The sequence below is a fragment of the Liolophura sinensis genome, chromosome 6 (genome assembly GCF_032854445.1).
Source record: "Liolophura sinensis isolate JHLJ2023 chromosome 6, CUHK_Ljap_v2, whole genome shotgun sequence".
Classification (NCBI taxonomy): Eukaryota; Metazoa; Mollusca; class Polyplacophora; order Chitonida; family Chitonidae; genus Liolophura; species Liolophura sinensis.
In genome coordinates, this window is record NC_088300.1 from 46504654 (window position 1) to 46520080 (window position 15427).

At 40.2% G+C, this 15427-nt stretch overlaps 1 protein-coding gene across 1 annotated transcript in view; it reads left to right on the top strand.

The window, feature by feature from the left end:
- Positions 1 to 15427, top strand: part of LOC135468324 (soluble guanylate cyclase 88E-like) — a 47787-nt gene that overhangs the window by 26348 nt on the left and 6012 nt on the right. The window contains exons 2-9 of the mRNA XM_064746510.1: positions 4202 to 4987; positions 6492 to 6618; positions 9596 to 9710; positions 10062 to 10191; positions 10697 to 10843; positions 11177 to 11323; positions 11593 to 11749; positions 12902 to 13011. Coding sequence (XP_064602580.1) covers positions 4208 to 4987; positions 6492 to 6618; positions 9596 to 9710; positions 10062 to 10191; positions 10697 to 10843; positions 11177 to 11323; positions 11593 to 11749; positions 12902 to 13011 — 1713 coding nt within the window. The 5' untranslated portion in view covers positions 4202 to 4207. The remainder of the gene's footprint in view (positions 1 to 4201; positions 4988 to 6491; positions 6619 to 9595; positions 9711 to 10061; positions 10192 to 10696; positions 10844 to 11176; positions 11324 to 11592; positions 11750 to 12901; positions 13012 to 15427) is intronic.

A 15427-nucleotide genomic window follows, 5' to 3' on the forward strand; every position in this document is an offset into this window, starting at 1 on the left:
TGTAGGTCATTTAATTTGATATAAATGTTAGTTGTCCATGTGATCTCGTAAGAATGTGGCTCAGTGCACCACATTTCGTAGTTATAATGTTTACATTAATGTCTTGACGTAAATATATTTTCACCCTTACCTAAATGACATAATGACGTGTTCTTATTTATGTTTGCGTACAGAAATAGCAGGTTCATATGTCAGCATCACGCGTATTTATTTATTTTGTGTCGACAAGAATGTGCGTTCGAATCAGCAGCCAGTTGATCTGTCCTCGTCTTCAGTGCTGTGTTTAGACGATGTGACCAACTTTCTTGAACGGTTTGTCTTGGACGATTTGTTTATTCATTTGTTTATTTGATTGGCGTTTCACGCAGTACTCAAGAATATTTCCCTTTTACGACGGCGGCCAGTATTATTGTAATGGTTGCATGGTTGGTTTTCACAAGTTCACTGTAATATATACAAAGTGATATTCGAAGTATGGTCGCGCATTTTAACGGTTAGAAAGCTTCCCGTGTTTCTTTCGGGAGCCATGAGTTTTCTCTAAATAATTCGTTCGTATCTGTCTCTCTCTATTATGTATCGTGTTCCCGAAAACTGTATCAGCGGTCTATATAGTCGGTTTTCCCTAAGTAATTCGTTCCTATCGGTCAGTCTCTATTATTTATCGTGTTCCAGAAAAATGAACCATAGGGGGGCGTAAGACCAGATCGCTTGTAGTAATCAGCGCTTTAGCCAAGCTTATAGGCCTGTAAAATTAATTCCAGCTTAACCGCATCTGATTGCACGCTGTATGAAACGATTCCTGTCTTTCTCACGCAGCGTGCTCCCAGCCGATCTGTCAAAGTTATCACGTGTACAACAAAATGCACATAAAACACACGAACATACAACACGTGGAGCCCAGAAACAGAATGGTACCAATCAGGACTTTAAACAATTGAACATGACAATATATAGCTGCAACGATGAACAGTCTCATATCAGAGTCTTCCCAGTTGCAGAAAGGCAACTGAATGCAGTCCAGCGCTTTCCCTTAATCAAATCTTTATGCATCGTCCCCGCATTCGATACGTTATATGCAATCGTCACTCCCATTCATGGTATTTTCCGCCTTGTCCTCTGAAAAGCCTACAAACTCCCTGTTCAAGTGTTTTATTAGCAGTAGGCCTACCAAAGTATAAGGCATGCTCAGTCGAGAACTTTTCCCCTTTAAAGTAACTCGAGTCCAAGCTGTGTAATCTGTTGTTCATTTCTGCCATAGCGATGACGATTCGTGGGCAAATAGCTAAGGGTGTGCTCATCTATTACAAACGTACAATGTTCGGTTAGACTTGAGCCCGAGTGGCAGTTTCGCGGGAAAATGTACTCATTAGGAGTGTGTGGGACTCTCCGTGGCCACGTATTCAGTGTGCTAGCGCAGCAAACAGGGGCATCTCATCCCAATGCGGTCGGTGTGAGTTCAATTCCACCTCATGCTAGCTTCCTCTCCGGTCGAATGTGGGAAGGTCTGTCACCAGCCTGTGTATTTCCCGGGCTCTGCCTGGTTTCCTCCCATGATAACAGGCCGCTGTATTATTAGTGAAATATTCTTGATAACACCGATCAAAACAAATAATTGTTCCCATTGATAGCATTTATAATGTTATGGTTTTGGGAAAAGCATCTGTTGACAGTCAGTAGCATTTAAGTTTGCTTTTGATGTTGACTACAGCAGTTCATAACTTTTCCATGGTTACCATATATTGTGTTTTCTAAACCGCACCTTCCTTGTCTGAATATATACTTGGCTTAGTCATGAAGGTGTAAATAATTTCAATGATTTTCTTCCGCTGTTGTATTTTCTTCGGATTGTTTATAGTACAACATTTTTTTTGTTAGACTGAAATTTTCTATTATGTTGTTACACCTTGGAGATTCCTTTCAATGTGACCATCTGGAAATTGTGGGAATTTTGCTTGGCTGATTCTTAACTCATATTACCGATCGGTTCATTGGTTCTCGACAAATGCTCCCTGAGCTGTCTGTTTTGAAAACATTTCTTATATATGGACAATAATAAGGCTAACAGTTGTGTTCCACCAAAGATTGATTTTAACAGTTGTGTTCCACCAAAGATTGATTTCTGAGAGATGAGATTTCACTTTGATTTGATCGACCCGGTTTACAGAAAGCGTTGCATTGGGTTGACCTTCCGACAACTGAAAAGATTTTGACGTGATTTCACTGCACTGAGGACACATGTACACAGAGACCCATAGATCATTCTTAAAACAGTTTATTTCATGTAAAACATTACTAAGACATTATCATGCATTTTGACTTAATTCCGTTCCATGCAGGATTAAGGTTAATGAGACGAGAGAGCGAGCCGTGCCCAAAGGATTAAGGAGCTTGCCTTTCAGTCGCTAGACAGACAAGGTTCGGGTTTAATCATGGCCGTAGATGTTCAGGGGATTTCTAGATTCTCACACTTTCTCTCTTCGTACTATATGGCCTTGATGACAAAAAGTGGTAGCCATTTGCACAGTCTAACCTTTGGTGAATCCCAATCGTATTCCACTAGTATCTAATTCTTACCTGTCAATCACACGGTAGAAAGCTTGCCCAAAGAGGGTGATTTACCTGGGGCACTCCGGTGTCTGCCTTCATAAAACTGACTGCAAACATGTAAGGGAAATATTCTGGAGTGTGGCATTAAACAACAATCAAACAAATAAATAGATAAACAATTACATAATTATATAATGGCACGGTTTGTGAAACGGCCTGAATAGAAAACCCTGACTGAAAAAATAAAATGGCCAGAACTGAAAAAAAAGGGCAAGTGGCTTTATTTCACTAGTTGTGTAACTGATCACACTCATAATTGCTTCTGTTTTAAGTCACTTTTGTGTGGGATTTATCTTTACTTTGATATATTTGATCATGTCTTACGTTACGAGTTTCTGAGTCGGGGAAACACCATGTTTAAACAGTTACTTGAAAGATTCAATGAATGAGTATTGGCATATCACCACGTTGTCTTACAGCATTACGGCGATATGTGACAGATATATTTAGCGTGAGTATGTCGTAAGTACATAAGTTCTGGTTATTAATCTGAATGCCTCTGTTAGGTATCCTGTCTTGCGATAAATTCAGATTCAGACTCACTCACCACTGCATTCTCTATATATACATAATTATATTTGTAAACACGGTATATTGATTAAATCGGAAGTGTTTATTCACGGAGAAAATGCAATTTACTCGTGGTTTGGATGATTAAAATAAATTAATTACTGTAAATTCTATTTTTCCTGGATTATTAATCTAAATGCCTCTGTTAGGTATCCTGTCTTGCGATAAATTCAGATTCAGACTCACTCACCACTGCATTCTCTATATATACATAATTATATTTGTAAACACGGTATATTGATTAAATTTCAGACTCACTCACCACTGCATTCTCTATATATACATAATTATATTTGTAAACACGGTATATTGATTAAATCGGAAGTGTTTATTCACGGAAAAAATGCAATTTACTCGTGGTTTGGATGATTAATATAAATTAATTACTGTAAATTCTATTTTTCCTGGATTAGTTCCACCCATCACAAAGCAACCCGTTGCTTCTCTTAATTTGACCCAGGCCTTCAAAAACACATGAATACAGCGTGTGCACACGTGAACGTTGGTGCGTAGACGAAAACGATTGCAAAGTGGAAGACGCCTGAATAATTATGGTGCGACTATTTATTCACAATGACCGCCATGCATGCAGTGCTACCACAACTTCAGAATTATCGTCGACGTTCCGGAAATGTTTATTGGCTGGAACGTTTATGACTTAGCTTTTGTGAACATGATCAATAATCTGTTCGAGAAGGGCTTTTTGAAGACAAGGGGTAATCACCGCGTCTACGTCAATCATCTAATGACAAATTGCTCGACCTTTGCCAAAATGAACTCTTTGTAAAAGCTGGACGAGTGATTGGACATTCCATCTTAAGAACAAAAGAGAAAGTCAGACGTGATTACGGTGCGGTAGTCTTGTATATATATATGGTATGGAGCCCTTAGTGGCCTACGTCCACGTTGACCTACTTTTATTGCACAAATCGTTCCTTTGTGACACAGGTTATGTGTGAGCTATGTTAAATAGGTGACTTGCAGCCCATTGTCTTACCATGTGCCGTGTTTGTGTTTGTTACAGGTCATCATGTATGGCCTCCTGCTGGAGGGGATAGTAGACTACATCAAGTTGACATATGGAGAATCTGTGTGGCAAGAGATACGACAGAAAGCCCGGATTGAGCACCACACCTTCTCCACCCATGCCGTCTATAGCGAGGCCTTGATTCCCAAGCTGGCACGCGTTGCCTCGGATGTTACTGGCACCCCGTATGAGGAGCTCATGGACGGTTTTGGATCTCGCTTCGTCGCTTTCGTCGGCCAGTACGGCTACGACAGAATACTCAAGGTACTGGGTCGCCATATGAGGGACTTTCTCAATGGTCTGGACAATTTACATGAGTACCTTCGCTTCAGCTATCCCAAACTGAAGCCACCTTCGTTTTTCTGTGAGAACGAAACACGGACTGGTTTAACGCTACACTATAGGAGCAAAAGGAAAGGATTTGTACATTACGTTAAAGGGCAGATCAAGCAGGTGGGTAAGATGTTTTACAACACAAAAGTGGACATTGATGTCATAGAGCAACGATCTACGGACGAGCTGACCCACGTGGTCATGAGGTTACATTTTGACAATACTGCCTACGTCGAACCGGAAACACTCTATAGTAACTTCAGACAATCTCTTCCGGTGAGGTCAGATGTGTTTTTCGAAGTCTTTCCTTTCAACATTGTCTTCAACCGTGAAATGATAATCAGGAATATTGGTGCTGGACTATCAGCCATCATGGCGGAGGTCGAGGGCAAGTGTATCACCAGTGTGTTTAATCTGTCGCGACCTTTACTGAATTTTTCCTGGGAGACGGTAAGTGAAGAAAACAATCGTTATTGTCTTGGTATTCAAAGGCGAACGAATAATTTATGATATAATTTATATAACTTTTCTTGAGTGAGATAAATATGACAATAGGACAAAATCAATATGAAAACAACAGCGCAGGTTTCAATGCAATCACTCACAGAGGAACAGGAACTCTATAACACCCTTATCTATACTGATCTTTAGACGAATCTCATTTGGCTTTCTAATGATAGTCCATGGAACAAAAGTCTTAAAACCGTAATATAACGTTCCAGATTCTGTATCACTCCGTGCTAGAAACTATAAACAGCCTTCGCTGGCTACCAATTTTTCATTGGGCAATGATATCTCATTTTTAATACAGCTCTCCACTGCTTCGGCTGTAGCTTCGTCAGGAGGTTTGGGAAATTTGATGGTTTATTTCAGGCATTCTGGTTCACTTCATCCAAGTGAAAAGTTCATGAAGAAATAAAATACATAAATAAATGAAGCAGAAACTGTATAAAGTCACTACATGACTGGAATGCTTTCCCGACACCAGAGTTTTAACTCAACATCAGTTAAGTGCAGCAACACTTGCTGATGGCACTCAGACCAAGTTCTCAGACCCAGAAAAACTGGGCGAACTGTTTTTCGGGATCATTTTGACAGGAAGTCCCGATTTACTCACTTATTGATTGGTCAGCTTTTTGCCGCACGCCATGGGGCAATTTTGTCGATTTCAGTATGATTATTTTGTATGCTGTTGAATGAAGAAAACTCTAGAATATGTAGCTGTGAGGAAATTGTGGTTACCCATAAAAAGCGATACTTTGTCTGTTTAGCGTATGATAATTGATGAATTACCCGCACTGACCGAGTGGTTAAAGAGCGCTAGTCAGTGGACCATTAGCCTTCCGAACAATGACGTTAAGTGTTCGAATCTGACTGGTCCAGATTTTCAAGAATATATCAGGAAACCTGACTACCCCGACAGCTGTCCCCTTAGCTTTTCTTCAATCATTAATACATTGAACAGCCGTCATATATGTGTGCAATACTACTGAGTACGGTGTAAGATACCAATCACTACGTAAATGATCGTCAAATATTGGGCATAGGCCTTTTTAACTATAAAGCGAGGCCGGGTGTCCTTCCACACCATGGCGAGGAAGTTTCCGTTCAGACAACCTTGAGAGTCTTCAATCCTTCAATCTTCGAAGTCTTCAATGAGTATGTTTCCAGTACCCGATGAAGCGCGGTCATCTCCACCCCCTCCTCTTGCCGGCTTTGTTGTATTTACTGTACCTATTACCCTATTTACCCTATTACCTATTACCCTATATTTAACCTAAAAAAGTAAAATCACAAATAAATCGATAAATACATGAACGACATCGACGCATGGCATCAGTTAAATAATCGAATAGCTGACCCTTCATCTTTTATCCGCCCTACTTCTTTTGCTTTGTTATGAATCATGTCATCTGGCATTCTTTGATTTCTGCTACTTTGCATCTTTTCTTAGGTTTTGATGCACACCAACAACGTGTTTGAGCTGGTTTCCAAACGCACAATACAAGCATCGAGAGCGTTACACAGTAGAGAATCTCCTGAAAAGGAAAAAGGCAGTTTGGATGAGAAGAAAGAGTTTGGTAAGTCAATTACGGACTTCACCGAGGCAGTATCTAGGTAGAAGAGACAAATCCTGTTATTGTCAGATACGACATTGAATTAGTTTGTGATGTTTATGATCTGTGTACAAGAGAAGAGCTTTTCCAGTTCCGGAGATAAAGTTCTGAGATTAATACCAATGGAAGTAGAATAAAGTCTTAATTCTTGCTCCTCGTCAAGGTCATGCATGGTGTGGGGAGTGAGGAAGGAAAAGTTGATTGGTGAAATTTCTATAATTTGGAGTCATGGCGTTGATCATGGCGTTTCTATGTTTTCAGTTCATAAAATAGTCGATATGTAAGATAAATCGATATTATTCTGTTCTTATTCTCTATTTACATTAGTATATGGAAGGAATATATGCTTATTTAGTGAAAAGAAAATAACAAGGTTAGTTTTTAGCCCAAAGCGGCGTTCACGCGGTGCAATTGTCGAATTCGACTTGTCGAAGGGACGTGCGCTGTTTCGTGCAAGTGTGTGATTTGACAAAGGTAGTCTGAGCGCGGCTTTAATATGAAATATAGACTTGTCCTGTTTTCATTCTACTTGCCGAATCGACGAGTCGCTGAACGTTGCTGTAGTATATTTGCAGAGACTGTCGTAAAACACACGGATAGCAAATTTAACAACTTTTCAGGAAACCCATCTGCTTTGGAAATCTAGAAAATCTGTGGTAAAATTGAGTTAGACACAGAGGCACGTTTTGATTTGGTCCACTCAGGATAATGGCAGTCGTATTTCACAGAATATCTCAAAGCCGCCGTTTGAAGAACATTTTTTTTTTCATTTTCTCCTTTTCTTCCTTTCTGGGTGTGGTAAAATGTTTAGAACATTAGCTTGAGGGGTGGAATTTGTTACAGGTCTAGCCTTGGAGGATATTGCCGGAGAGCAGATGATTTATAAATATTGATGTTTGACTGTATAGGGAATCAAGATGAGCATCAAAACAATCACCTGCACTCAAACAACACAGATCACTATCGGCAGCTAGCGTGCTTTAAAATGCAGATATAGATCGCTGAGAGTCGTCTTCTGTGCTCCCCCCCCCCCCTCCTCTCCGATCACAGCTGAAACTATATACCGCTCCCTGTCAATTCCCTTTTGCCCTGTCGGATATTCGTATTGAAGGTCCGTGTTCATCAATATATGTATGCCAAACATTTGGAACATAAGCGATAACGGTGTAATCAGTGTTTATGCAGGCCAATGATCGATGTATACATACACGGTTAACTGCAGGGTGTTACGAGGGGCAGTAAATCAATCACTGCAGGGATTCTAGTCGATCAGATTGCTATCAGTTTCTATAGTGCACTTGGAACTCAAAGATAGAAATGACTTGATTTTTCTTTCTTACCGACCTTAACGCAAAAAAGCGGCGAATTTTATTTTTGTGGTTTTAAGTATATTAATAACGGGTTTCCTGATTTTTCAATTTAATTTTTAACAGAAATCATCGTCACTCTCTTTTCTCTGCAAAAAATTAGACCATAAGAATTTATAGTATTTTTTTGTCTTCCCTGAATGAATAGGATAGTTTTGTTTTTTGACACAGTCATAAGAAGATTGCGTCCGCTTATTCTTCATTCAGGTAGCCTTATTACTGCGACAGTGCTATTGACAGAAAATGATGACGGAAAAGAAGCACGGGCATACAGATTTAATTGTATTCATTTGATTGATGTTTAACATCGCTCCCCAGAAGTTCCAGAAGCATTGGTTGACTTTTCACATCGATGCAGTGAACTTGCCTATTTTCCCATTTTAGTTCACCTTGATTGTTATAAAAGTGATTCACGAATCATCGAAGAAATTCCTATACCAATCTTATTTACGTATGTGAATCCACAATGGACGTTCCACGTCAGCAATTGCACTAACAATTTTCATAACAATGATCAATACAAAGCTCCAATGAACTCAAAGAGTATACAGTAAGACTTCAGAACGGAGAAGCACTGAAGCAGTCAACAGATTTTAATGATTCCGGAAAGACGAGACGAAAGAAGCGAGAAGGAGATTACTGACATTTCAAATGGAGTCTGTTAGATCACGTCTGTCCTGTACGAAACCCCCGGTAATGTTTCGTTTAACAAGAGGAGGGAACCCCCTATGGTTAAACATCAGATTAGGAAGCAGGAGGACTACTGGTGTCGTTTGTCAAAAATTTAATAACTTGTTGCAGTATATACGCTGTCTCGAATTGGAGAAACTTTATTGACTTAAGGGGGTGAGTAGGCGTCCTGTACATTGGCCGTGTTGACTACAAGCCTTTAGCCTTCAAACGTCATACGTGATTGGTTGTTATATCAAGCTGCCTTAATACTTTGTAACTATGTAATCGACCTTAAAGAGCCGTGTGAAAGCGGAAACGTATCGTGCCAGAGGCCGCCTACTGACCGGAAGTATAGTCATTCTCCGCCGCGAAAACGTAATCTGCGGTCTGCGAAATATACGTCCAGTGTCACGTAAAACAGAAATAGTCAAAAGCCAATCGGTGTTCGATTTCTTAATGAGCTGATATGATGGAGATACCGTAATTTAGCCGATCTGTTCAAACGTGATGTCTCTGGGTTAATTTCGGTATTTTATCCATCAAATTGTGCGTGTACTGAGTATGGCAAGTGATCAAACTGGGACAATGTGCGCATGATTGACTGTGTAGACAGAATGGTGTAAACATGGATGACAGTGACGTCAGTGGGCGCTGACCGTAGTAATAATGACGTCAGGCGAAAATAGACGTCCTCGAATAGGCTCTGTCTGATTGTTTATCAATGTTATTGTATACCCATTTATCTTTACTGCACTTTGTAAGAATTATAAGAATTATGACACTATAAAAATATAAGACTGAAATTGTAACCTTACATGTCATGTCACAATTCAGATATATACTACCGTGCAGTATATAATCACCTAGCTCTATGTGGCGTTTGATGTGATTTTTTTGAGCAGAAGACAAGATTAGCTCGAGTACAGACGAACGAACAGAATCTCCTCGGTTGCGCCTGAGAGGCCAGATGATGTACATGGATGAGTGGGACTCCGTGATTTTCTTGGGAACCCCCGTGTAAGTCACACTCTGGAAGGTCAATACGCACTACGAAAAACTTATAAACGGCATGATGTCTTTAAGGTTTCTTTTAGTATTTTAAGTATTTAGATTAATAAATGTTGGATGGCAATTTTTTGTGTGGCTATCTTTATTGGGTCAGTGCTGCATTGTCTGATTCACCAAGTAGAAGTACATGTACTTCTGGTCTGGTATTTGATTTTTTAAAAATAAAAACCTGGTGTTTTGCTCAGCTATAAAAAATGGAAAATATTTTTAGCCCTCCTATATAATAAATTTTGTGTATTGTCAACTGTATGTGTAGACATCTACCCGTCCTCAGAATCTGTTTTTTGACTATTTATACAGTATGGCGAATGTGGATGCCATGTTCAATACGGGTCTGTACATCAACGACCTTAGCATGCACGACTCGAGTCGTGACTTGGTCCTGGCGGGAACGCAGCAATCTGCCGAGCTGAAGCTGGCTCTCGATCAGGTAGGCCCTATACATCTGTATTTAATCACCAGATATCCTGCGCGAAACTCACATGGTGTCCTTTCAATACAGTGACGCTTTGCACTATTTGAAGACAGGTAAAATAGGTGTTAGTTTTTTTTATTATTTGATTGATGTTTCAAGGGGCATTGAAGAAATCCAGTTTTATGAGTGCGGTCAGCTTTGTGAGTGACAGAAACTGCAGTGCCTAAAGTCAACCAACGCTCTTCAGCAGGTGCGGTACCAAACCTCAGCCTTAAAGCTGCTACCGAAGCTGCGGACGCAGGATTCCAACACGTGGCCTCACTGGCCTGGCTATCGAAGCGAGCCAGCGATTTAACCGTTAGGTCAAGAGAGCGAGTCCAGCTAATCGTAAAACTGGAGGTGTTCATGTCATAAACAGATTATGAAATTGTTAGACAGAAGAAGTGATCCGTGCGTAGAATGTGAGGTATCCAAAGTCTCGTACACCGTGTAACAAACTGGTGTCGTATTTTCATTACAGGAACAGGAAAAGAGTCGCATTCTAGAAGAGAGCATGAAGAAGTTAGACTCCGAAATGAAACGAACCGACTCATTACTGTACCAGATGATACCGAAGGCGGTAGCGGACCGGCTGAGGAAAGGAGAGCCTGCGATGAAGACATGCGAGGTGAGAAATACCAGATCACAGCTTAGTGTACACATACACAGCTGTTCGTGTGTACAATACATGCACTCTGTTCTTCTGCACAATGCCTACATTCAATGTAATAAACCTCTGTTCCAATATACAGACCTGTTGTAAATGTATATTATCTTAACGTTTACAGTTTATCTTCATATCTGGCGAGTAATCCCTGCGGACAGGCCATCCAGTACAAATTGAATCCTTAAGTATCTCAGGTAATTTAGAAAATTTCTAATCAGTCAATATACGTTAACCGTTGATGTTCCAACCCGTCACCTGGACTATTCCCAAGCTGTGTCTCATCTCTTGTTGCAGGTGTTTGAGAGCGTAACCATTCTCTTCAGCGACGTGGTTGGCTTCACTACAATATGCAGCAAAATCACACCTCTTGCCGTTGTCTCTATGCTGAACGCCATGTACACAACGTTTGATCAGCTCAGTGAGAGGCACAATGTCTACAAGGTAAAACAACACGCTGGGAAGCCATTCAGATTATTTGAAACGTTTCTTTAGGATGAAAGAACAAAGTTGTGCGAGGAACACTAGTGATGCAAGCAAAACTGAAAATAAAAACTGTAACTAGGGCTTATCTAATAAATACCGTCTCATTTAATAAAAGAATGATTCTGACTAAACTGTTCACAAAATTCCTGCATTACTTGGTTATGTTAATGAAGTATTTTGTGGATAGATATGACTTTCACACGTCTCCTATGATGCGACGGTTTCAGGTTGAGACAATAGGAGACGCGTACATGGTGGTTAGTGGCGCACCGACTGTCACCAAATATCACGCTCTACACATCAGCAACATGGCCTTGGACATGTTGGATTCCATGGCCGACCTGAAAGATCCATCATCTGGTGGCAACATGCAGATACGTGTTGGTAAAGCCCAAATTCCTGTTTATCATCATCATTATCAATATCATCATGACCATTATCATCATCGCTACACCCATCATTATGCATAATTACCATCATCAACATTTCCACCCTTACCATCATCACCGTTACCATCATAACCATTAGCATTATACCCTCATCATCAACATCACAGTCATTACCATCATCATCGTCACCGTCATGATTATGATCGTTACACTCATCATAAACTCATCACCGTCATGATGGTTTATAGCAAGTTTCTTTCAATTTTACAAGCCTTTTAGTCACACTCAACTACCCTTCAATGAAATAGACAGAGTGGTTGGCTGCGCTAGAACACCTTGATGGATGACCATGCGATCCCTTGATGGTAGACAGACAAGGCTTCCCAGCCGTTTTTTTCAGAGTGCTTTATGTAATTGATCCTTTTTGTATCCATCCATTTTGCTGGTAATGTTCCCGCGTGGCACGTCAATCATCCCTCACTCCATTAACGTATTTGTTTTCATGTCTGAAGAATGTTTTAAACAGACTCATGTCTGTTTATGTTGCATGTGACCAAAACACACTGGCCATATCACATCTAAACTGACGATGCTGAAAGCCATTCTTTGACCTTTACCATACAAAAGCCTATCCAAAACATATTTATGCCGGTGAAAAGTTTAATGACTGTTTTTATTGGGACAACCTTTGGAACATATTCTGATGTTTTTTCAACACATACAATCATGACGTGTATGTCGAAAAGTTGAAATGTTTTATGGGTGGGAAAGGTGAAGAAGAAACTAACTTGTCATGTCCAGGAAGGGTTTCTGCTCGGTGGAAGATTTAGAGTGCCTCCTGTGTAGTTTACGCGGGTTCCTAATAATATAACTACTATAAGGCTTCTGTTTGATTTGCTCGATCAAGTGAATGCCTGAAGTATAGACGTAATGATAGTATACAGTTAAGTGTGCTCTGCTTTTTAAATTCCCTCACACCAATGTTAGTGCTGTTTTGTGCTAGATGAAATCACTAAATAAAAACCACAACATCCATGTGGGTTCTTTTTATGTAAGGTGATCTCATAATGTAAATCTGACTCAGGAATTGCGTTGCTTCTGTAATGTATGATATGCAGTATAGGTGTCGCTGTTTTTCTTCCTTTAGGAATACACACTGGCACGGCTGTAGCTGGGGTCGTTGGGTTGAAAATGCCCCGCTACTGTTTGTTTGGGGACACTGTAAACACTGCCTCGCGCATGGAAACCAATGGAGAGGTAAGCTGCGTGTTTCTTATTTCCTCCGCCTGTGGCCCTCTACACTAAGCTAAGAAGATACTGTGGCCACTTATCAATTAGCTTGTGGGCTGTTGAGAACTCGGTTACACCCAGTCCTAGCACACTCGAAACTGTATATATACCATCACGTGATCAACGTTTAAGTCAGTCAATATCCTCAAGCATAACATGATTATGTAATTATTGCCTCCCAGGTAACTATTGATTACCATCAGTGAGGTTGTTGCAGTAAGAGAAAATGTCAGTTTATGTATTCATAAATGATCTTGCATGTCACAACAGTTTTATTTCCACAACTCGCATTCTAGGCCAATAGGTCCTTATTAATCTGTTATTTTGACATGTTAGAGTGCATAATTCGTTTAGTGGTTCAGTGCCAGCCATAGACAGGGAATCGATTCTTCTGATCTTTCTGGAAATAAGCGATCGATAAAATTAGGAAGGTCGATTATATGGTCTTAAATGAAGTTCGTCAGTGATCACTGTCATTAACTCATGCGAATTACATGAAGTTCGTCCGTGATCACTGTCATTAACTCATGCGGAATACATGAAGTTCGTCCGGGATCACTGTCATGAACTCATGCGGATTACATGAAGTTTGTCAGTGATCACTGTCATGAACTCATGCGGATTATATGAAGTTCGTCTATGATCACTGTCATGAACTCATGCCGATTACATGAAGTTCGTCATTGGTCACTGTCATGAAGTCATGCGGATTACATGAAGTTCGTCCGTGATCACTGTCATGAACTCATGCGGCTTATGTGAAGTTCGTCAATGATCACTGTCATGAACTCATGCCGATTACATGAAGTTCGTCATTGGTCACTGTCATGAAGTCATGCGGATTACATGAAGTTCGTCCGTGATCACTGTCATGAACTCGTGCGGATTACATGAAGTTCGTCATTGGTCACTGTCATGAAGTCATGCGGATTACATGAAGTTTGTCAGTGATCACTGTCATGAACTCATGCGGATTACATGAAGTTCGTCAATGATCACTGTCATGAACTCATGCGGCTTATATGAAGTTCGTCATTGGTCACTGTCATGAAGTCATGCGGATTACATGAAGTTCGTCAATGATCACTGTCATGAACTCATGCGGATTACATGAAGTTCGTCAATGATCACTGTCATGAGCTCATGCAGATTACAACTTGGAGTCGCTCTAAAGGTAAAAATGTATGTGTCACAGGAAGAATGATCTGGTAAATCTCACTGAGCTGTCGTTTACTTCAGGCTATCCGGTTTCTTCCTGCAATAAACCTGTAAAAGTAAAATTTATTCCTTCAGATAATACTAGAAGTACATAGAGAGAAATACTAGCCACTGTACTCTTTGGTAGCTCACGTAGCTGTAGGCCTAACCCTACCAGGTTGACTCGATACTGGAGCGATGCAGTGTTAAAACAGACAACGCTGTACAAAGGAACTGTGAGTTTTCGTGTATGTAGATGGAAATCATGAAGAAATCATGAAGAGAGCGCAATGGAGTATGTAGATGGAAAATCATAAACAGAGCGCAATAGAGTATGTAGATGGGAAATCATAAACAGAGCGCAATAGAGTATGTAGATGGGAAATCATAAACAGAGCGCAATGGAGTATGTAGATGGGAAATCATGAAGAGAGCGCAATGGAGTATGTAGATGGAAAATCATAAACAGAGCGCAATGGAGTATGTAGATGGGAAATCATAAACAGAGCGCAATAGAGTATGTAGATGGGAAATCATAAACAGAGCGCAATGGAGTATGTAGATGGGAAATCACAAACAGAGCGCAATGGAGTATGTAGATGAAAAATCATAAACAGAGTGCAATAGAGTATGTAGATAGAAAATCATAAACAGAGCGCAATAGAGTATGTAGATGGAAAATCATAAACAGAGCGCAATGGAGTATGTAGATGGGAAATCATAAACAGAGCGCAATGGAGTATGTAGATGGAAAATCATAAACAGAGTGCAATGGAGTATGTAGGTGGGAAATCATAAACAGAGCGAAATAGAGTATGTAGATGGAAAATCATAAACAGAGTGCAATAGAGTATGTAGATAGAAAATCAACAGAGCGCAATAGAGTATGTAGATGGGAAATCATAAACAGAGCGCAATGGAGTATGTAGATGGGAAATCATAAACAGAGCGCAATAGAGTATGTAGATGGGAAATCATAAACAGAGCGCAATGGAGTATGTAGATGGGAAATCATGAACAGAGCGCAATGGAGTATGTAGATGGGAAATCATGAAGAGAGCACAATGGAGTATGTAGATGGAAAATCATAAACAGAGCGCAATAGAGTATGTAGATGGGAAATCATAAACAGAGCGCAATAGAGTATGTAGATGGGAAATCATAAACAGAGTGCAATGGAGTATGT